The sequence below is a fragment of the Hemitrygon akajei genome, chromosome 25 (assembly GCF_048418815.1).
Source record: "Hemitrygon akajei chromosome 25, sHemAka1.3, whole genome shotgun sequence".
NCBI classification, from domain to species: domain Eukaryota; kingdom Metazoa; phylum Chordata; class Chondrichthyes; order Myliobatiformes; family Dasyatidae; genus Hemitrygon; species Hemitrygon akajei.
In genome coordinates, this window is record NC_133148.1 from 48,726,186 (window position 1) to 48,749,806 (window position 23,621).

General features: G+C 45.5%; 1 protein-coding gene across 1 annotated transcript in view; it reads left to right on the top strand.

Moving 5' to 3' along the window:
- Nucleotides 1-23,621, top strand: part of LOC140716290 (immunoglobulin mu heavy chain-like) — a 115,233-nt gene that overhangs the window by 85,612 nt on the left and 6,000 nt on the right. The window contains exons 3-8 of the mRNA XM_073028892.1: nt 12,484-12,635; nt 12,750-13,110; nt 13,719-13,839; nt 14,215-14,326; nt 20,785-21,087; nt 22,049-22,348. Of these exons, the coding sequence (XP_072884993.1) occupies nt 12,484-12,635; nt 12,750-13,110; nt 13,719-13,839; nt 14,215-14,326; nt 20,785-21,087; nt 22,049-22,348 (1,349 nt within the window). The remainder of the gene's footprint in view (nt 1-12,483; nt 12,636-12,749; nt 13,111-13,718; nt 13,840-14,214; nt 14,327-20,784; nt 21,088-22,048; nt 22,349-23,621) is intronic.

A 23,621-nucleotide genomic window follows, 5' to 3' on the forward strand; every position in this document is an offset into this window, starting at 1 on the left:
TTCAACCTCTCCTTACAGGTAATATTCTCTAATCCAGGCAACATGCTCATGAACGTCTTTACACCCTGTCCCAAAGCCGCCACATCCTTACAATGCAGCAACCAGAACTGAGGGTTCATGAAGTTTCACCCAGGTTAAAGCAGGCATGAAAACCTATGCTTTAACTTGGACAAAACGCAATCTGTACTCTCCTCTTACCCAGTCCCATGAAATTCTCCCAGCAGGTACACTGTCTCCTTGATGCTGGAATGTACTGGATTCTACTTTATGGCTCGTTCTTAGGGAAACTGAAATTTTGACCATTAGTAATAAATGGAAGGTTTAGATGCTCAAATAAAAAAAAAATTGATTAGGTGGAGGAGAAAAATGCTTTCATCTGTGGGGATGGGGAACCAAAACTATTGTAAATTATCACTAATCTCAGTTGGACAAAATCAAGTCATTGAAGGTTCATGCAGAAAATAAACAATGGCATGAAATAATTGGTCTGAATCTGCTGCTGTGCTGTACATTTCATTTAATTATGTGTAGTACCAGAGTCATGGCAGAGAAACAATATCTATAGGGTTTCCTTTCCTTCACCATGTTCCTCGCCCACTCTCTTTATCTCTTCCTGGGATTTTCACTCTTCTCACTCCTCCAGCCCATTGCATATCTACATCACAGAGGCCCCTCCATTCTGGACATTGATGCAACCAGTTGAATGCTCTCAATGTTACATCTGTACAAATTTCTAGAGTCTTTGATGATCGACCAAATTACCTCAAACTCCTAATGAAATGTAGCTGCTGACGTGTCTTCTTCATAACTGCATCAATATGTTGGGCCCAGGAAAGATCTTTGGAGATGCTGATACCCAGGAACTTGAAACTGCTAAACCTTTCCACTGCTGATCCCCTGACTATGAGTGGAATGTGTTCCCTCGACTTCTTCATCCTAAAGTCCACAGTCAATTCCTCCATCTATTGATGTTGAGTGCAAGGGTGTTATTGTGACACCACTCAACCAGGCAATCTATCTCAGTCCTGTACGCCTCCTCTTCACCATCTTAGATTCTGCCAACAACAGTTGTGTCATTGACAAATTTGTAGATGGAATTGGAGCCTTGCTTTGCCACATAGTCAATGTTGTAGAGCAGAGCATGTCCCATGTCTCAATTCCGAATGGGCAATAGGCAGTGGGAGCTGGAATGGGACAACCAGCTGTGAGATTTTTATGCTATAGATAGGATCAATGAAAATCAGGCTTTTTCCACTGAGGTTGGGTGGGATGACAAGCAGAGGTCATGGGTTAAGGGTGAAAGGTGAAAGTTTAAGGGGAACATGAGGGGAAACCATTTAACCCAGATGGTTGTGAGAGAGTGGAATGAGTTGCCTGCACAAATGGTGGATGCGAACTCGATTTTAACATTTAAGAGAAGTTTGGATAGGTACATGGATGGTAGGGGTGTGGCAATCAGGGGTCCAGGTTGATGAGAGTAGGCAGTTTAAATACATTCAGCATGGACTAAATGGGCCAAATAACCTATTTCTGTGTTGTACATCTCTATGACTCTAGTTTAATGAATACAAGCCAATGGTAGCTCGAGGCAGGTACACATGAAAATGCTCAGGTGTGGTGGGAGACATAAGGAGGTAAACTGCCCACAGTCACAGAGGTTGTTGTTCGGTGAGCTCGTGTTTCAAGAGAGGTCTTGTTTCTGTTGTGTCCACTGACTGACACAGATTCCATAAGGGAATAACGAATCCCAGTGGACAGAGAGGGAATGTGGAAGGTTTACTTTGGGTGAGAGACCACTGGCAGTTTGGGTTCTAATTATTCCTAAAGATGAATTTAAGCTTAAGGTCTCAATGTGCTGCAGTTTGTGGGGAAAACAGGGATAGGAAGGGGGTGGGGTTGATATTACACTGCTATGGAGTAGAGATCTAATTAGACCATATCTGGCGCACTGGCCGTGATTTTTGGTATCACCCCTCAGGAAGAATGTATTTTCCTTGGAGAGGGGGTTGTGTGGACGAGGCACAGTGAAGTACTTTTGAGACCATGATGGACTATTAGGTCTGGTTTTCTGTTCTCTGAAGTGTGGAACATTGAAGGCTAGTGTAATTGGGGAGTTTAAAAACATTGAGGATTGGCACAGAACAATCACAGAAAGATTGCTTCTTCTGGTTATTCCAGTGCTAGGATATTTAGGACCCAGGGTATTCACAATTCTCCCTGGAAATGGTAGAGACTGGGGATTGCCAATTGAAATTTTCAAAATCAATAGAATTTTGTTTGATTTAGATTATTAAAAACTGTGGAGCCAAGGAGGGTAAATGGAGCTCGGACGCAGGTCAGCTTAATTGGGAATAGACTGGAGGGCTGAACAACCTCCTTCTGACAGTCAATACACAGGATCAATTTGAACAGAATCTCTGTGTGCAGCTGTTGATTTGCTAGAAACACATTTCATATTTTCGTTCTTGACAGGTGGATGAAACTGAGCAGTGATATAGAGGCTATATCCTTCTCAGGCTTCCTGTAGGAGATGTCAGCTTGACTTATTCTGAACAGGGGAACTTCCAGAGGAAAAAGACTTACTAAAATGAATAAGCACACTACTGACGATAGGTTTTTTTAAATTTAAGGGCCAATACCAATAAACAATTCTTTAGAGTCATAGAAACTAGAACACTACAACACAGAAACAGACCCTTCAGCCCATCTAATCTATGCCAAACTATTAATCTGCCTAGTCCCATCAACCTGCACCCAGACCATAGCACTTCACGTACCTGTCCCAATTTCTCTTAAGTGTTGAAATCGAACGTGCATCCACCACTTCCACTGGCAGCACATTCCACACTATCATCACTTTCTGAATGAAGAAGATCCCCCTATTGTTTTCCTTAAACAATTCACCTTTCACCCTTAACCCATGACCTCTAGTTCTAGTCTCACCAAACTTCAGTGGAAAAAGTCTGCTTACATTTACCCTATCTATACTCCTCATAATTTTGTATACCTCTGTCAAATCTCCTCTCATTTTCCTGCACTGTAGGGAATAAAGCCCTTACCTGTTCAACCTTTCCCTATAATTCAGATCCTTAAGTCCAGGCAACATCCTTGTAAAAGAGGATTGACTAGTGGGACTGAAAATCTGAAGGGAGAAGGGGTCCGTGCAATCATGGGGACATATGTCCTTTGGAAAGAAACAACACAAAGCTGCCTTGACCCAAACTTAAATATTGAGTTCTCCTGGGAAGAAAACAGAGATGGACTCAGATTGAAGTTGGTGTTTAAACTGCTGCAACAGTAAGTTTGTGCTCTGGCCCAATCCCATTAAACTGGCTGTTCCAGCTGAACTGCTCCAGTACAGATGCAACACTGACATATACACAAGAATGAGAAAAATTGCCCGATATGTCCACTCTTGATATGCGGGACAAATCCAATCAGCCAATAATTGTCCAACTAGTCTCCTCAATCTTTGGTAATGTGATGGGAGCAATAGTCGACAGTGTTAGCAAGTGGAACTTATTCACCAAATAACCTAATCACCAGTGACCAGTTAAGGCTTTGCCAGGACCACTTGGTTCTCCTTTGATAACAGCCTTGATACAATTATGGGTCAAAGAGCTGAATTCCAGAGATGAGATCAGACTGACTGCCTTTGACAAGTCATGGCAATGAGCCTCTCCACCAAGGGACAGCTGAACCAGCAAAGGCAAAGTACATAAGAACATCATCAACAGCAAATCATTCATTATCCAGAGTTGGAAATACTTTATCAATGCTTCATAATCACTGGGTCTAAATTGAAATTCCCCACCCAACAGCAGTGTGTGAGGTCTTTCACCAGAAGGACTACAGTAGTTCAATAACACCACTTTCCACCACCTCCAGAACATCTCGAATGGACAATTAAGACTGGCCTTCCCAACAATCCACAAATCTCAAAACTAAATTAAAAAACTGTGGTCACTTCGTTAAGTTCAAGAGTGGAAGCTGGTGTAGTTTTCTGCTGCTGTAGCCTATCCACTTCAAGATTCCACATGTTGTGCATTCAAAGATGCTCTTCTGCACACTGCTGTTGTAACACATGGTTATTTCAATCTTCCTGTCAGCTGGAACCAGTCTGGCCATTTTCCTCTGACCTCTATCATTAACAAAGCATTTTCACCCACAGAATTGCCATTCACTAGATGTTTAACGTTTTTCACACCATTTTCTGTAATCTCTAGAGTTTATGAAAATCCCAGGAGATCAGCAGTTTTTGAGATGCTCAAACCACCCTGTCTGGCACCAACAATCATTCCATGGATAAAATCACTTAGTGTCATGATCCCAAATGAACAGTGCTAGGTGTCCGAGTTTCGGCACTCCAGTTCCCCAGAGTGTGGTTAGCAGCCACTGTCCCGTTTAGACTCAGACTACCAATTGTTGCCTGCAACATTCCATCATGGAAAGTTTGTACTTAAAGGCCTCGTACTGAGCACTCAGTGCTCAATTGTAAGAGATGCAATTCTTGTTCTACTGTTTGTGAATTTGCCTTTGGATTTCATTTGTGTTGTCTTGTTTATTTCGAGTCTGAGCCTGTTAAATTTAGTTAACTCTGTTCTTGGGTTCACCACTATCAATAGCTCTCTTGTATCAACTTACGTCACATGTCTTCTCCGTTCTGATGTTTGGTCAGAACAACAATTGAACATCTTGACCATGCCTGCATGCTTTTATATATTGAGTTACTGCCACGTGATTGGCTGATTAGATATTTGCATTAACGAGCAGGTGTACAGGTAAACTGAATAAAGTGACCACTGAGTACAGCTAGTCCAAGTCTCGGAAGCAAACAGAAGGACAGAGATCACTGTAGCTGATAGACCCGTAGTTTTGTGTTAGATTTTAAAATCATTTTTTTTCCTCGATCAATCCATTTCTGTGCTGGGGCATTGAAGACTTTGGGGAATTTCACCTTTGATCTCTGTCTCTAGTATGAGGTGATTCTCGAGTTATTGGAGCAGCCTACATTTTCTGGTTCACAGGTTTAACTGCCTTCAAGACTGTGTCCCAATACTTCCTTGTGCAAATGGATCCTCGATTTCCTCACTTGCAAAGCCCAGTCAGTTTGGATTGGCAACACCTCCTCCACAATCTCCATCAGCAAGGCTGTGTGCTTAGCCCTCTGCTGTACTCACTATATGCATACGACTGTGTGCCTAAGCACAGCTCCAATACCATATTTAAGTTTGCTGATGACACCACTGTCGGAGGCTGAATCAAAGGTGGTGATGAATCAGCATATAGGAGGCAGATTTAAAACCTGGCTGAGTGGAACCACAACAACAACCTCTCAGTCAATGTCAGCAAGACCAAAGAGCTGATTATTGACTGAACATCTCAAGAAAAAAGAACTTGAGTTACATTAAGTATATCTATGTCTATTACACAGTTAAGTTAAAATAGTAGAGCAAAAAACCGAAACAAAGAAGTAGTGAGGTAGAATACAGCCATATGTAACAGCGCTACTCTGGAACCAAGGTGCAAAACACAGTACCAACAGTCATACATAGCACAAGAGCACATATAAGACAGTAAGCTCATATAAAATATCAGTAAAATAGTCACAGAAAGTATAGTCCCAGACACTGAGTCCATGAAAGTTGCAGCAGTCTGCAGTCAACCACAATATAGCTTGCCTTCTGCCAAATCAACACTGGGGACCAGCACTGACTCCACTTTGGACACCATGCTACATTGCCTCCAATGGAGTTCACTGACACCAACACTTCTCTCTTGGGCAGCTGTAAACAGGCAATGCCACGGCTTGAGGCCTAAGTCCCTGCTAAGTCCAAAGCCATGCAGCTACCCCACCATCCACCAATATATTAGTGAATTCAACTTGCAACACTCCACATTAACAATGTCCAACAGGGTCATGCGATCACAAGGAAAGTGGCTAAGATGAACACTCACAGTTAGACTACACATCGCCTTCACACACCAACTCCTTTACACCTCTCTGACACAGTCAGCAGCATAGTTCGCACCAACTCCAACTCTTTCACTTTCTCCCCCAACGAGCAACTTGCTGAAGAAAGGCTTTGAGAGGTTGGTCATAACTAGAATCAACTCCTGCCTTAGCAAGGATTTGGACCCACGGCAATTTGCCTATTGCCATAGTAGGTCTACAGAGGACACGATCTCAATGGCTCTCCATGTGGCCTTGGATCATCTGGACAATACGAGAACCTAAGTCAGGATGCTGTTCATTAACTATAGCTCAGCATTTAATACCATCATTCTACAGTACTGATTGAGAAGTTACAGAACCTGGACCCCTGAACCTCTCTCTGAAACTGGATCCTCAACTTCTTAACCGGAAGACCACAGTCTGTGCAGATATCTCCTCCTCTCTGATGATCAAAACTGGTGCACCTCAGGGATGTGGGCTTAACCCACTGCATTATTCTAGCTCAAATCCCATCCATAAATTTACTGATGATACAACCATTGTTGGCTGCATCTCAGATAGTGATGAGGGGGTGTATCGGAGCAAGATATACCAGCTAGTTGAGTGGTGTTGCAGCAACAACCGTGCACTCAACATCAGTAAGACCAAAGAGCTGATAGTGGACTTCAGGTAGGGTAAGATGAGGGAACACATACCAATCCTCATAGAGAAGTAGAAAGAGTGAGCAATTTCAAGTTCCCGGGTATCAGCCATAAAGAAGGCAAGACAGAGGTTATATTTCATCAGGAGTTTGAGGAGATTATGTTTGTCACCTAAAACACTTGAAAACTACTATGGATGTATGCTGGAGACCATTCTGACTGGCTGCATCACCATCTGGTATGGTGGTGGTGGAGGGGGGGGGGAGAACTACTGCACAGAATCATAGACAGATGCAGAGAGTTGTAAAATTAGTCAGCTTGATCATGTGTACAAACCTCCATAGTATCTAAAACACTTCAAGGAGCAGGACCTCAGCAAAGTGGCTTCCATCATCAAGGACCCCCATCACCCTCTTCTCATTGTGCCCTTCTCATTGTTACCATCAAGAAGGAGATACAGAAGCCTGAAGACACACACTCAGTGATTCAGGAACAGCTTCTTCCCCTCTGCCATCTGATTTCAAAATGGACATTGAACCCATGAACACTACCTCACTACTTTTTTTATAACTTCTGTTTTTGTGCTATTTACCTTAATTTAACTATTTAATATACATATATACTTACTGGAATTATTGCACTGCTGTCACAAAATTAACATATTTCACAACATATGCTGGCGATTTTAAAGCTGATTCTGATTCTGATGGGGTAGACCTGCAGTTCTTAATATCCAGCAGGGTCTTGTACTCATAAAAAATAACACCTCTAGTTGACCCTGCCCTCCATCGTCTTACCTGAAGTCCCCTACTAACTACCTCTACTCACTAACCATTACCTCCAGGTCTCCAAACACCGTTACATTATTCTTTAGAAAGATAGAAACATAGAAAGCCTACAGCACAATACAGGCACTTTGGCCCACAAAGCAGTGCCGAACGTATCCTTACTGTAGAAATTACCTAGGGATACCCACAGCCCTCTATTTTTCTAAGCACTATATACCTATCCAGGAGTCTCTTAAAAGACCCTATCATATCTGCCTCCACTACCTGTCAGTCACCTTATGTAGAGACACTCCTGTGCTTAAGGATACAATTAATCTATTTATATGCACTCTAACATACTTATATTGATAGTGTTTTTTTTATTATTTTTGTGTTATTTTGTGGCTTTTTTTGTGCTGCATTGGATTTGGTGTAACAATGATTCCGTTCTACTTTGGTACACCTGTGCACCTGTTTGTCAACAAAAATACATAATCAGCCAATCATGTGGCAGCGCAATGCATAAAATCATGCAGATATGGTCAAGAGGTTCAATTATTGTACAATCTAAACATCAGAATGGGGAAGAAATGTGATCTAAGTGACTTTCACGATGGAATAATTGTTGGTGCCATACGGGGTTGTTTGAGTATCTCAGAAACTGCTGATCTCCTGGGATTTTCAGTCACAGTAGTCTCTAGAGTTTACAGAGAATGGTGAAAAAAAGAAGCCATGCAGTGAGGGGCAGTTCTGTGGGTGAAATCTCCTTGTGAATGAGAGAGATCAGAGGAGAATGGCCAGACTGGTTCAAGCTGACAGGAGGGTGTCAGTTACACAAATAACCACGCGTTTCAACAGTGGCGTGCAGAGGAGCATCTCTGAACACACAACACATCAAACCTTGATGTGGATGGGTAAGAGCAACAGAAAACCACGACCATACACTCAGTGGTCATTTGATTAGGTACCGGAGGTACTGTACCTATTCAAGTGGACACCACGTATAGAAGATCCTGTGAGGTCTGGACAGTGTGGCCATGAAGAGCATCTTTCTTCTAGTGGGAGAATTTAAAACAAAGGAGCACTATTTAATAACAATTGGATACTATTTGGGAATGAGATAAGGTAATATTTTTGACTGCAGAGTTATGTGTTTTGAACTGTCTTCCTTGCCAGAGCAGGGAAGCAGAATCTCCGAACATATTTAAAGTAGAGGGAGGTGGACTCCTGGAAGGTAAAATTTGAAAGGTAGCTGAGGGCAGGTGGGAATGTCGGAGTGAAGTTATGGTCAGATCAGCTATGATCACATGGAATGATAAACCAGGCTTCAGGGGTGAAGTGGGGAACTCAGTTTCCTGACTTCTGTATCAGGGTCAGATAGTTAGCAAGAAATGTCACAGGGAACTCTGAAGAATGTTCTGTCTTAGTGAGGTAGTGGAACTCACTGCCACAAGAGGTGGGTAGAGTGACTGATAGGGATGGATCTACGGGGAGAAGAGACAAGGACATGAGGGAGAAGGGAGGACAGACGTGCACTGATATATAACATGGTAGGAATCATTGTGTGCTGTGTGTAAGTGGACAGTGAGGCTTCCAGGGATACAGACAGGAAAACTGAATGGATCCAGACAAGGCAGATGGAATATAAACTGGGAATAAGTGAGGTCACCAACTTTGTTAAAAACATTACAAAGATACAGAGTACTGTGTTCAGATTGGAAGACTGAAGAGTGTTGTTCAGAGGTAACTCTGTCCCTTGTCTATGAATCACTAAAGTTAACATGAAGGTGTGGCAACACTGAGTAGAAGAGCAGAGACATGTAGCTCCAATTACAGACAGCCACGGGGAAACAACCTCTACAATACTGAGTACAAGTCTGGGCTCCCTACCTGAGGACGGATAGATTTGTGACACAAGTAGTGCAGACAGTGTTCATCAGTTTGATTGCTGGCACAGCAAGCTTGTGTGAGGAGAGGTGAAGCGGACTACACTCCACTCTCCAGAGTTTGGAAGAGTGGTGTGATATCTATCTCATTCTGGAGTGATGGCAGGGTAGATGCTGAGGGGATGTTTCTGCTGGCTGGGATGTCTAGATCCAAGGGGCACATGCTCAGAGTTCTACTATTCAAGAGCAAGATGGAGAGAATGTCTTTACCTAGAGGACATTGAATCTATGGAATTCTTGACTCAAGGGGCTGTAGAGTCTCAGTCCCTGAGAGCATTCAAGGCAACAGCTATTTTACTGATATGATTTTAATTTGAGTTAAAATATAAGTGATGATCTTATTGAATGATATAGCAGGTGAATCGGGTCAAAAGGCCCCTCCTCCTGGATCTATTCCTTATTTTCTGACAGCTGTCACTGCCCTGTATCGACTGCTACCACAGTGGGATGTGAGGATGTGACAGTGAGATATCCTGGAGCCTTTCCCGACACTCATGGTATTTTTACCCATCTCAGTGGGATCACTGTCAGTTTTGTTCCACTCTTTGTGGATTATGGTTCCTCTGCAGAGATTGGAGCCCCTGGTGCAGGCTGGCCCTGCCAGGCAGTGAACAGTGAAGTACTGCCTTTCCAGTGGAGGTACAAGATTTGGAAAGTTCTCCACTGCCTGTCTGCCCTCAACCAGCATCACAGAATGTCTGAATCTCCCTACTCCATTGCTGTTTCAGATTGCTTACTCTGTGCCATTTGGGTCCCACTTTCCCTCAGTGACACCAGTGACTCCACTTCAAAAATTACTTCATTAACTGCAAAATGATTCTGGTTTGTCCTGAAGCTATGAAATCTGCTGATTAAGCCCATCATCCGAACTGGGGCACAGGCCATTGGCAGTAGCTGTCAGTGTCCTGGGTCAATCTTTCAAGTTGTCCCCAGGTGTAACCCATCTTCTTGATGTATCCTTTCTCTCCCAGTGATGAGATCTTTGGAGCTTCTGTTGGCATTTTTGTAACACTGAGTTTTTATGGAATGGGATTGCTAACAGGATGAGCTTTGGTTTGATAAGTAATTCAATCAATATAGTTATATTTGAGTGAAAATGCGAAATTTGGGACACACCATATTGCCATTACCAGGATTGGTAATTTTGATAGAAACAGACTATCTTCTCCATGGATTCCTTCCCCCTGTCTCACCGACCTATCCCATATCACTTGTCTGCACACCTGACTCACAACCATTCTGTTTCCAAACACAAATGTTTCACCTGCTGTTTGGCTTCTGCTGGGAAATTCTTTCCATCAAACGTCCTGCCCCTCTCATAGGCTGAAACAGGTTAAAGTCTTCTAATATTGGTGAAGGGAGATCTTTCCAGGACTTAGTTCTGAGATTCCTGTTGTCAGGTCCCTGAGAGAGAAGATTTCAGATCAGTGTATATTCTACTCCCTTCTGTTTGCTACTGATTCTGGGTGCAGACAGAATATTGTGTGTAAATTATTTTAGTTACCTCAGACATTTTCCTCACACTGATGTAGCTCAGTCCCTGTCTCTGAGGGGGAGTTCTCTCCATTGACTGGTGTCTCTGGGGGCATCTGCCCATTGACTGGTGTCTCACAGTCCCTGTCTCTCAGGGGGAAATCTGTCCACTGACTGGTGTCTCTCAGGGGGATATCTGTCCACTGCCTATTGTCTCTCAGTCCCTGTCTCTCAGGGGGATATCTGTCCACTGACTGGTGTCTCTCAGTCCCTGTCTCTCAGGGGGATATCTGTCCACTGACTGGTGTCTCTCAGGGGGATATCTGTCCACTGCCTATTGTCTCTCAGTCCCTGTCTCTCAGGGGGATATCTGTCCACAGACTGGTGTCTCTCAGTCCCTGTCTCTCAGGGGGATATCTGTCCACTGACTGGTGTCTCTCAGGGGGATATCTGTCCACAGACTGGTGTCTCTCAGTCCCTGTCTCTCAGGGGGATATCTGTCCACTGACTGGTGTCTCTCAGTCCCTGTCTCTCAGGGGGATATCTGTCCACTGACTGGTGTCTCTCAGTCCCTGTCTCTCAGGGGGATATCTGTCCACTGACTGGTGTCTCTCAGGGGGATATCTGTCCACTGCCTATTGTCTCTCAGTCCCTGTCTCTCAGGGGGATATCTGTCCACAGACTGGTGTCTCTCAGTCCCTGTCTCTCAGGGGGATATCTGTCCACTGACTGGTGTCTCTCAGGGGGATATCTGTCCACAGACTGGTGTCTCTCAGTCCCTGTCTCTCAGGGGGATATCTGTCCACTGACTGGTGTCTCACAGTCCCTGTCTCTCAGGGGGAAATCTGTCCACTGACTGGTGTCTCACAGTCCCTGTCTCTCAGGGGGAAATCTGTCCACTGACTGGTGTCTCTCAGGGGGATATCTGTCCACTGCCTAGTGTCTCTCAGTCCCTGTCTCTCAGGGGGATATCTGTCCACTGACTGGTGTCTCACAGTCCCTGTCTCTCAGGGGGAAATCTGTCCACTGACTGGTGTCTCTCAGGGGGATATCTGTCCACTGCCTAGTGTCTCTCAGTCCCTGTCTCTCAGGGGGAAATCTGTCCACAGACTGGTGTCTCTCAGTCCCTGTCTCTCAGGGGGATATCTGTCCACTGCCTAGTGTCTCTCAGTCCCTGTCTCTCAGGGGGAAATCTGTCCACAGACTGGTGTCTCTCAGTCCCTGTCTCTCAGGGGGATATCTGTCCACTGCCTAGTGTCTCTCAGTTCCTGTCTCTCAGGGGGATATCTGTCCACTGACTGGTGTCTCTCAGTCCCTGTCTCTCAGAGGGATATCTGTCCACTGACTGGTGTCCCTCAGTCCCTGTCTCTCAGGGGGATATCTGCCCACTGACTGGTATCTCTCAGTCTTTGTCTCTCAGGGGGAAATCTGTCCACTGACTGGTGTCTCTCATTCTCTCTCGCTGGGATTCTGTGTGTTTCAGTTTACACAAACTGTTCATCGCTGAAATTGATGAATCGAGCAGAGTGTGACAGATCTTTAATCCGGCTCTGGTCACTGCCGCGGACCTGCCGCCTGTTGCAGAGACAAACATCTTTTGGGGAATTGAAATCGCTGCTGTGGGCGGGGACAGGAAGCTGCGCCTCTGGTTTCAGTGTGTGAGAGCCTGTTCAAACCGCGGCTCCCTCTCTCACTCACAGCCCACGTCCCTATTTAAACAGCGCTCACTGCGGCTCCGGACAAAGCCGGCCTGAGCTGAAGCCGCCGATCTCAACAGTGTCCAAGTCCGGCTCAGTGTTCAGGGCGATGGGGGTCGTTCTTTATCTCTGTCTCCTCCTGTCTTGTCTGGCAGGTGGGTGTCCCGCGGCTTGTCCCGCACACGAGATCGGTTGATTCTCGGAATTTCTGTGACCCTCTGCTCGTGGAACGATTTATTAACGTCTGTTCTTTTCTCCTTTAATGACAGGAGTGCATTCCGACATCGTGCTGACCCAGCCCGAGTCAGCGGTGGTAAAGCCCGGACAGTCCCACAGACTGTCCTGCGCAGTCGGCACCTTCGATAGCAACGTCTATGGAATAAGCTGGGTGAAACAGATCTCCGGGAAAGGGCTGGTGTGGTTGGCTGGGATAGACTACGATGACGATAAATATTACGCGCCCGGAGTCCAAGGCCGGTTCACTGTTTCCAAGGACAGCAGTACGGCGTATCTGCAAGTGAACAGCCTGAGACTGGACGACACGGCCACCTATTATTGTGCGAGAGGCACAGTGAGAGGAACCGGGACTGGACCGGGACAAAAACCCTGCGAGAACGCCTGCCCCTTCGGGCGCTGAGAAAAAGGGCAGTAGTGATCTTCCCGGCTTTACTGTGTCGCTCTGGAATGGGAAGAGGGTTGTCAATCGGGATTCATGAGAAGGGAAACCGAAAGGTTATGTGGATCACTTCAGATGGCAACACTGAGCCAAGCGCCGCAGCGGGGCTGGGGTCACCGATCAAGCAGACCGGGTGACGTTGCCTGAATTGCAGTTTCCAGAAAATGGTCTAGCGCCGAGTAACACTGATGATCAGAAAGACCTTGGTTTTCCCGTGCGGTTTGACTGAGGAGTGACTGTGCTGGGAGACAGTGAGAGGGGCGGAGGTTATCGTACGGCGGTGTATCACTGTGACTATAACTGGGTGGCACAGTGTGAGAGATGGCGGCTCCCTCCATACACAAACCTACCGCAACAAAACGCTTTAAATTGGGCTATTCGGACGCTTCCACTGGTCTTTACCCCGAGATTCGTGAATATCAATCAGATCCCGAGTGGATAATCTGGAAATTGGAACAAGTTCCACTGGAGATGTGTCTGGAAGGGAACGGGACCACCGAGGAGGAGCTGTCAGTGGAAGCCCAGTGAAAGGTCCCGGTGGGTTATATCATCTCCACTTCAGGACCAGGATGGTCAAGATTGGGCCCCGCTGTGTGGGATACCCGGACACAGAGGGAGGGTTTAATAAATCCGCCGGCCGGCTCTGGGATCCACTGGATTTCGGGTTGGATGTGATGAAGGCGGTTTGTGACCTGCGGTGAAGCACTGTGACTATGGAGCACGGTGACGGGGAGCTGAACAGAAACTGGTCCCGACAAAGGAGCGTCTGCAGCGCAGTCTGTCTCCACGGATTCCGCATTGCTGCTTCCCAGAGTCAAATCCCCGATGCCTGACTTGAACTGCTGGGTGTAAATGTCCATTTCTGGACAATTAAAAGCCCAAAAAGGATTCGACTCTGATTCCGGATGATGGCGGGAGCCGGTGTCCACAGACAGGAAAACTGTGAAAATGCCTCTTTTAATCACACGCCATGAAGAGACAAGGACGGAGTTTGGGATGGAAATCCAGGAAGCGGCTGCTCCCGGTCCGGACAGGGATCATGTTGACATTTTGCTGAGATTATTGGATGTGACGGGCAAGTGAAGTTACTGCACTGGGTGAATGGGGAGATGGAGCACTGTGATTATTTTGACTACTGGGGCGGAGGAACCTCGCTGACAGTGACTTCAGGTAAGACCAAATTCTCAATTGTATCTTCACGCACTAGAATTTTATTTATTTACGGTTTTGGCGAATTCTGTGATTTAACTGAAATCAATGAGATATTTAGAGAGAGTACATGAATCTCCCCTAACCGGCGGGTTTCTCTAGAGCCCAGTAACAGTACAAGGGTACATACCCCACCCCACCAGTGAACTGTCCACAGACCGGGAACAGGCTCAGGGGAATGGGGTCGGATCTTGTCACCAGACTGTGCCTTGACACCGGCCGGTTGTGCTGAGTGAGCTCAGTGTTTGGTTCAAGTCTGGCTTCTGATCCTCAGCACCAACTGAAGCCACGTTCAGGGGCTGAGCGTTTCAGTGCAGTTGAACTCGTTCCCTGTCAGTGACAACAATGGATCTGTTCAGTGTCAAGTTATTGGGATCGGGTTTTACTGTCGGCTGCTTTCATGTTGAAGGTAATGGGATTGAGACATAATCTGAGGGAATGGTTACACATGTATGATCTGGTTGATGGCTCAATATCCCAAGGGTACAGGTGGGTGTCAGTCCCATCATGTAATGTCCGGCGTGAGGTCCGTCCCGGGATACAGCAAAAGTATCGGCGATAACCCAGGATTAATCGATGGGAGTAAGGTTTTAGTTTTATTCCCTGATGGGTGAGGAGGTGGGAACGGTGGGGAAGAATTTTAGAGTTGGGAAGGCAAAGGGGAAGGGGTGCAGGAAAGGTAAGGCAGGAAATTGAAATCACAATTCCTTCACACATTCCGGGCAGTCTCGCATTGGTGGGTGGGGGAGGAGAGAGGGAGTGGTGCAGGTGGGGTGGGGAGGAAAGCGTTTCAGTCAATAATGTGTAATAGGCGAGCATTTAAGGGAAGGTTTGTTGATGAACGTTTGTGATCTGGAACACACTGCCTGAATGATGGTGGTGGCCAATAGTGAGTGTAGAGAGGGAACAGGAGGAGATCCGCCTTTTGTAGGGATACAGGGAAGAGCAGAGAGACCAATGGGTTTATTGGGTTTGCTCAGCTAAAGGGAAGCACAGACACTATCGGATGAATGGCCTCACTCTCTGCTCTGTCATTCAATGGAATCAGTATTTATCTTGTAAATCTGGGAAATTCTTCCTCAAAGGGATTCCAACAAGCACCCAAGGGTACACAGAGCATGAGTTAAATGCAGATTACAGCTCCCATGTCCTGTCCTGGCAGCCATGGATTAGATACAAAGATCCTTCTGCACTGTCCCATCCCTCCCAGGGCGGAGGCAGCAGAGGTTAGACACAGAGTGAAGCTTCCCCCAACCTGTCCCATCACACACTCACCGGACACGAGTTGAACTTTACTGTTCAAATGAACTGCTTATTCTCAGTTCACAGACGGAGCAACTGCTCTAATTTCTTGCCCTCCTCCATCCCCCGACTCGGTTTTTTTTAAACAAGTGATTTTCTGCATTAACCAGTGTTGCTGGTGATTCAGTAAAAGTGTTTGTGAGATAAAGTGCTGATATTTACAGAGCACTTTTCATGCACGTACAGCAGGTGGTGAAAAAGGCAAATGGTATATTGGCATTCATAGCAAAAGGATTTGAGTACAGGAGCAGGGAGGTTCTACTGCAGTTGTACAAGGCCTTGGTGAGACCATACCGAGAGTATTGAGTGCAGTTTTGGTCCCTTAATCTGAGGAAAGACATTCTTGCCATAGAGGGAGTACAAAGAATGTTCACCAGATTGATTCCTGGGATGGCAGGACTTTCATATGAAGAAAGACTGGATCGATTAGGCTTATACTCACTGGAATTTAGAAGATTGAGGGGGTTCGTATTGAAACGTATAAAATTCTAAAGGGATTGGACAGGCTAGATGCAGGAAGATTGTTTTTGATGTTGGGGGAGTCCAGAACGAGGGGTCACAGCTTAAGGATAAAGGGGATACCTTTTATGACCGGGATGAGGAGAAACTTCTTCACACAGAGAGTGGTGAATCTGTGGAATTCTCTGCCACAGGAAACAGTTGAGGCCAGTTCATTGGCTATATTTAAGATGAAGTTAGATATGGCCCTTGTGGCTAAAGGGATCAGGGGGTATGGAGAGAAAGCAGGTACAGGGTTCTGAGTTGGATGGTCAGCCATGATCATACTGAATGGCGGTGCAGGCTCGAAAGGCCGAATGGCCTACTCCTGCACCTATTTTCTATGTTTCTATGATGTCCCCGAGCTCTTCACATGCAATGAAGTAGTTTCAAAGTACAGCCCTGTTGTAGAGTCGGGAATGTGGAGCCACTCTGCACACAGCAGAATCCACAAACTGCAAGGTGAGAACGATCAGACAGTCTGTTCTGGTGATGTTATTGAAGGAGAAATATTGTCCAGGACACCGTGGACACAGTGATCCAATGGACAGGCACAAGGTTGGATTCAGAGTGATGGGAAACAGGGCAATACATCAAAGCAGATGAATAGTGCAGACGGATGGATGAACAGTCCATGGATACCACCACAACAAAACTGACAAATTTAAACTCAGTTCATCATATTCTGCAACAGATTTGGATCTGTGGTCAGATTTCCAACATCTTAATAATTGGTATTGTTTTTAAATCTAGTCATTAGTAATGATGACCATTCAGTTTTCCTGATGTCCCTCAGGGAAGGAGATCTCTCATCCTTACCATCCTTACCCTTTGCAGCTATATAGGACCCTGGTTAGACCCCAATTGGAGTACTGTTCTCAGTTCTGGTTGCCTCACTACAGGAAGGATGTGGAAGCCATAGAAAGGGTGCAGAGAAGATTTACAAGGATGGTTCCTGGATTGGGAGCATGCCTTATGAGAACAGGTTGAGTGAACTTGGCCTTTTCTCATTGGGGCGATGGAGGATGATAGAGGTGAAAAAGATGATGAGAGGTATTGATCGTGTGGATAGTCAGAGGCTTTTTCCCAGGGCAGAAATGGTTGCAACAAGAGGACACAGGTTTAAGCTGCTGGGGAGTAGGTACAGAAGAGATGCCAGGGGTAAGTTTTTTACTCAGAGAGTGGTAAGTGTGTGGAATGGGCTGCCGGCAATGGTGGTGGAGGTGGGTACAATAGCGTCTTTTAAGAGACCTTTGGATAGGTACATGGAGCTTAGAAAAATAGAGAGCTATGTGGAAGTCTAGTTATTTCTAAGGTAGGGACATGTTCGGCACAACTTTGTGTGCTGAAGGGCCTGTATTGTGCTGTAGGTTTTCTATGTTCTATGTCCTATGTTCAATGAGCCTATTTATGACCCATCAATGTGTTTATCTTCAAAAGCCCTCTGAATGACAGCTCAGATGTGTAATTCATTCAGACTTTACTGGCAAAGCCCAGATTCCAAAAGACGAATGAATAAATAAAATTGCCCATCTGTTGTTCATACTCCCCGATGTTCTATCCACTTACTACAATACAGACTGAAATCAGACTGAACCTCCACCGATTTGCTGATTCACCATCGATCGTTTTGTACAAATACCCGGCTCCCTGTGACCCACCGAGATTCAGTTCCCCTCCACCCCAGCATCCTGTGACCCACCCAGATCTTTCCCCTCTTCACCCCAGCACCCTGTGACCCACCCAGATCCAGTTCCCCTCTTCACCCCAGCACCCTGTGACCCACCCAGATCCAGTTCCCCTCTTCACCTCAGCACCCTGTGACCCACCCAGATCCAGTTCCCCTCTTCACCCCAGCACCCTGCTGTCAGTTTGATGGATGTTTTTATAAAGACCCAGAGGAACACTGATCCAGACAGAACTGTACTTACCACCTGCTGGTCCCGGGATGTAAAAGATCCTCAGCTGCAAATCTCACCGACTGACATTATTGTGCCTCCTACACTGCCAACACTGAGCAGCTCAGGGAACATCTGTGGGATGAGAAACAGAGTTAATGTTTCACATCAGTGACCCTTCACCAGACTCTGTCAGTCTGATTTCTGGCTACTACACTGTTCCCAGTTTTATTTTACTGAATTTAGAGAGGCATGGAGGGAAATCATCCACTAACCGGAGAAACTCCAGATGCAACATACTTTTCCTATTTTGATGAAAAAATTTGTTTTGTATTGGCTTCTACAACCCCAGAACATCCCAGGGCCTTTACCAACCCAGCAAGTACTTCTGCAGTGTGTCACTTGTCTACAAACTGAACTACAACATGACAATCTAGTCTGTTTGGGTGATGTTGGAAGGGAATGGTCACTTTTAGCCTACAATTCCTAAAGCTCCCCACCACTGGAAAATCTTCATTTGAAGTCTGAAAATTCAAAGTAAAATTTATTATCAGGGTACATATATGTCACCACATACAACTCTGAGATTCATTTGCTTGTGGGCATACTTAGCAAATCTATAGAATAGTAACTGTAAACAGGATCAATGAAACAGCAAGAGCATAGAAGACAATAAACTGTTGAATTGCAACCCTAAATAAATAGCGATAAATAACAAGGTAAAGAGTCCTTAAAGTGAGATCATTGTTTATGGGAACATCTCAATAGATGAGCGTAAATATCCTCTTTTATTCAAGAGCCGGATGCTTGAGGGTAGTAACTGTTCTTGAAACTGGTGCTGTGAGTCCTGAGGCTTTTGTTCCTTCTGCCTGATGGCAGCAGTGAGAAAAGAGCCCGGCCTGGGTGGTGAGGATCTTTGATGATAGATGCTGCTTTCTTACGACAGCATTTCATGTAGATGTGCTCAATGGTTGAGAGTGCTTTACCCATTATGTACTCGGCTGAATCCACTATCGTTTGCAGTAATTTCCATTCAAAGGCATTGCTGTTCCCATACCAGGCCGTAATGCAGCCAGTCAATACACTTTCCACTAGACATCTATAGAAGTTTATCAAGGTTTTAGACATCATGCCAAATCTCCACAGACTCCTGAGGAAGTAGTGGCACTGTCCTGTTTCCTCTGCAATTACATTTATATGCTGAGTCCAGGACAGGTCCTCTGAGATAGTGACACACAGGAATTTAAAGTTACTGACTGTGTGGTAGATGAATAGATAGACACAGATTACTGATGGTCGTCCTGATGGTCCCCGGTCTTTGATCCCATATCTCCCTTGTTGTCAAGGGTTGACGCTGATAAACAGCAGCAAGGTTCCTCAGACCACAGCTGACCATCCCTTTCCCCTGCTGCTCAATACAAGGGAAACTGAAGATACTGTGGTTTGAATGGTGCTGGCTGTAGCTGGCATTCCCGAAGTGAACCATTTACCAGTGTCTAGCCACTTACACTGGAGTCAGTCTCACAGTTCCACAGACCACTGTGCACCAAGATTTACTGAGTGACAGATGCTACCAGCACTGTCACCACACTCCACCACATGACACGGGAACTTGCTGGAGTTCCCAGGATTAAACTGGGGATTCCACCTCAATAATTCCCTCACAGACTAGACTTGTCAAAGGATCACAGTCACCATTCATCTCAGTGCGATTCTTGGCCTGGTGTGTTGGGAAGGCGTTTGGCTTGTAATTCCCACAGGCTCGGTGCAGTTGAAGTTCTTCCTCAGTTGCATGGGTTGAATTTTGAGGCGGTGTCAGATGCATCAAGTAGTGCAGAGGTTGCATCAGAAGTGCGGAAGACTTCGGAGTCCTCGTGCGAGTCTCCCAGGTGAATTTACAGGTTGAGACTGTGGTAAAGAAGGCAAACTCAATGTTGGCATCGACTTCACATCGGACATTGGATGACTGTCTCAGTACGGTTCTGGGTGGGGTGTTGGGGCACACTTGTGACTGTGGGCTCAAGCCTCCACTGTGAGACTGACCCATAGCCTCTGAGCTCAGTGACACAGATTCCCAGCTGGGTGTTGAAGTGGTGAGAGTTTTGTTTCATGGGGTGAATAATTTTGGAAATTACTCATTTATAAACAGTACTGTGCAAAGATCTTGGGCCTATGTATATTGCTAGCGTGCCTAAGACTTTTCTGTAGTAACATATTTGTCAAAGTGGAGTGGAGAGTGAGTTTGTAAATCTGGCGAGAGCAACGCATGTTGGGAACGGTGACGGTGGAGCGCCACGGGAGGGGTGTGGGACAGGTGACAGAGCAGGGGCAGCAGTTGGCACGGGTGCAGTTCCAACCAGCTCTGAGACAACAGGCAAGGTCACTTGATTCAAAACAATTGGTTTATTGATCTTTCCAGAATGTCTCTCTGATGCTTCTCACTCCCTTCCCTTTCCCACTCTCAGTCCACAATAGAGACCCACATCAGAATCAGGTTTATCCTCACTCACATCTGTCATGAAATTTGTTTTTCTTTAGTGGCAGAGGTACAGTGCAATACATAAAATTACTACAGTACAGTGGAGGGGTCGGGTGGGCATCCCAGCTTATGTGTCTCAGACTTCAGCACAGTAGTTAGTAATGGTAATGTATAACATGTCTCCTTTGTCTGCTAGTAATGCATTTATTTACAGAACTTCTGTGAATTTCTTTCCATTTCAGATGTCATGTCCACACCATCAATCTACATCACACGTTCCTGCAACACAGAATCTGACCAAGGCATCAGGCTCCTCTGTCTGGTCAAGGACTATCAGCCTGAGAGCATCAGTCAGACATGGTCCACTAACAGTGGGGACATCACCACTGGAATCAAGAAATACCCAGCGGTGTTGGGGCAAAATTCAAAGTACATGATGAGCAGCTTGCTCGAAGTCTCTGCGGCAGACTGGAAGAAGAATAAAGTCTACACGTGCAAGGCAGGGACGGTGACAGCGGGGGTCCAGCCATTGCCGAAACCTCAATGTTAGTATGAGACATAATTTTCTCTTAAAAGCTGCATTGATCTCAGAGCGTAAATCTGGAACACAAACCTTTGTCAGATAATGTTCGGCATGGCAATTAACTCCTTTATTCTGATCTTACAATGGCAGTATGACTCCTCACCAAAATGACAGTGAGAAAACATATGGAATTGATATGGGGGGAAACGTCCTCCTGAACTCAATGAAACTCAGTATCAGTGGAGGGTTGAGGAAACAACTTGTGCTGATCTGCCTCCATTGTGTCCACTCCTTTCAGGAACCTCTCCACCATCCCATCCCACAAAAACCTCCCGACAGATCAGCTCCTGTACACATACAGAGACCGCTGGCTTATCGTACCCCTGCACACAGAACAACAACTTAAACTTTACCCCACTCCTCCTGCACTTTCTCCTCCATCCTTCAGCTGCCCCTCTTCTGGTAAAAGCAATCCCTGGTGAATGTGATGAAGGAATCCACTCCACTGCCCAAGTGTTTAAACAAGTGTTTAAAGAAAAACATCTTCTTACAGATCTGAACCAGCCTTTGCAGATACAACAAAATAATTCCCTCCTGTCCATCTGTTCTTCTTTCCCATTGAAAGTAAAATTGTGTTTCCCAAACTCACCAGTGGAAACAGTACCACACCATGTACTCCTGCTCACAGGAGCTGGTATCAGTAATTCTCCATTAAACAATTAGATCACGGCAGGTCTGCACCTCAGTCCCATGACCCACCTCTCCGCATTATCATAGCATAGTGGGACGCACTGCTGGGAGGCCCAAGTGATACACCCAGCCCTCCCACTCACTGGTGTGAGCCACCAGATCATCAGATCAGCTGTAAATTAACAACATTCTTGAGAGGGCTGGAACTGGGGAACTAGCCCGGGATGAGGGGGAATGAAATCCAAAGCATGGGCCAAGCAATCATGTACTGACAGATATTAAATGTGTTACAGCTCCAAAGCTCAGCTCCCTTGTTCCATCCCGGGAGGTGATCCACAGTCAAACAAATGCTGTCCTGGGCTGTGTGATATCTGGATTCTCTCCTGACAACATTACAGTGTCCTGGATAAAAGGTGGATCTGCCCAAGAAGGCATTGTTCTCCGTTCCACTCGGAGATCTGGTGGTGGATTTGAAACAATTGCTTACCTGACAGTGCCTGTGCGGGAATGGACCAAGAAACAGGAATATACTTGTGAAGTGAATCACGCACCTTCCGGTTTCAGTGGTCAGGTCAACATGACGTATCAAGAGGGTGAGTGATGTCTGAAGAAAAATTAATTAACTTATAGCACTAAACTACCTAACTGATACTCCCACACAATTCCTGTCCCTACTATCACTTGTTGAGTGATGTACAGATGATCTTTGCACTTTGAATCAAATCATATCACCAGCAGCTTTAACCCCATCTACTGGGCAGGAAAGGTGTTAGATGAGGTCACCTGTCCATTGTGTCTCAATAATTTTAGTTGTAATTGTTTGTAGTTATAATGAAAATAAGTTAGTGAGCAAAGCTCACGTCCCATGATTTACCATCTGGAGAAAACCTCCCTGTTCCCTTTTCACTGTCTTCTCAGTGTTAGTTCCTAAAAAATATCTCTGCAATTTCATATTTGCTTCAGTCTCCAGAGTCTGTTTCCAGTGTTTCCTGAGAGACTCTTCTGTCGATTGTCCACTCACTGAAATGTAGGTGCCTGGATTATTTTTGAATTGATGCCCAGTCCTCGAGTGAATGTTGTGACCTTGTGTCCTCAGATCCTTGACCAGGTTCAGAGAGCACATGCATTTATAATGGCTGACACAACCTCATCTCGATAGGATGCGATATACAGAGGATAGAGAGTGGGAATATGTGGGACTCCCTTTTCTCCAAGCATGGGAAAAGAGCTGAAAGTATTTAATATTTAAATCTATGAATTTTCCATTTGCAGGTGAAAAGTGTTTTTCGGAGCCTGTGCCAGTGTTCTTTTACCAGAGTAATCTCAATGCAACATTCTCCGATGGTTCTACCCTACAGTATCATTGTTCTGCAGGAAAGTGTGAAATAAAGTGATTGGCTGTGTAATCAATTCGTTATTGAATTTCATAACAATCCATTTACTGGATTCCCGACCTGCCCCTGGTATCCATTGGGATGGAAATTTAACAGAGAGAGAAGAAAACACATGATTCAAACTGACTACCTCTCCAATCACATTTCTATTTGACTTTCTATTATCCTTGTGGCCACCTTTTTCAATTTGACTTCCCATTCGCATTCTGACATGTCTGTCCATGGTTTCCTCTACTGCCCTGGTGAGGCCAAAGTCAGGTTGGAGTAGCAACACCTCATATTCCATCCAGATACCTGCCAACCTGATAGCCTGAGTTCTAATTTCTGCAACCTCCAGTAATCTCCCCTCGGTCCTTTATTCCCCTTTTTTTCTAATCGCCATATTAGATACCGCCTCATTCTATCACCTCTCCTTGTCTGCCCATCATCTACATTTGGTTCCCCTCCTCTTGAACCTTTCCTCCATGGTCCA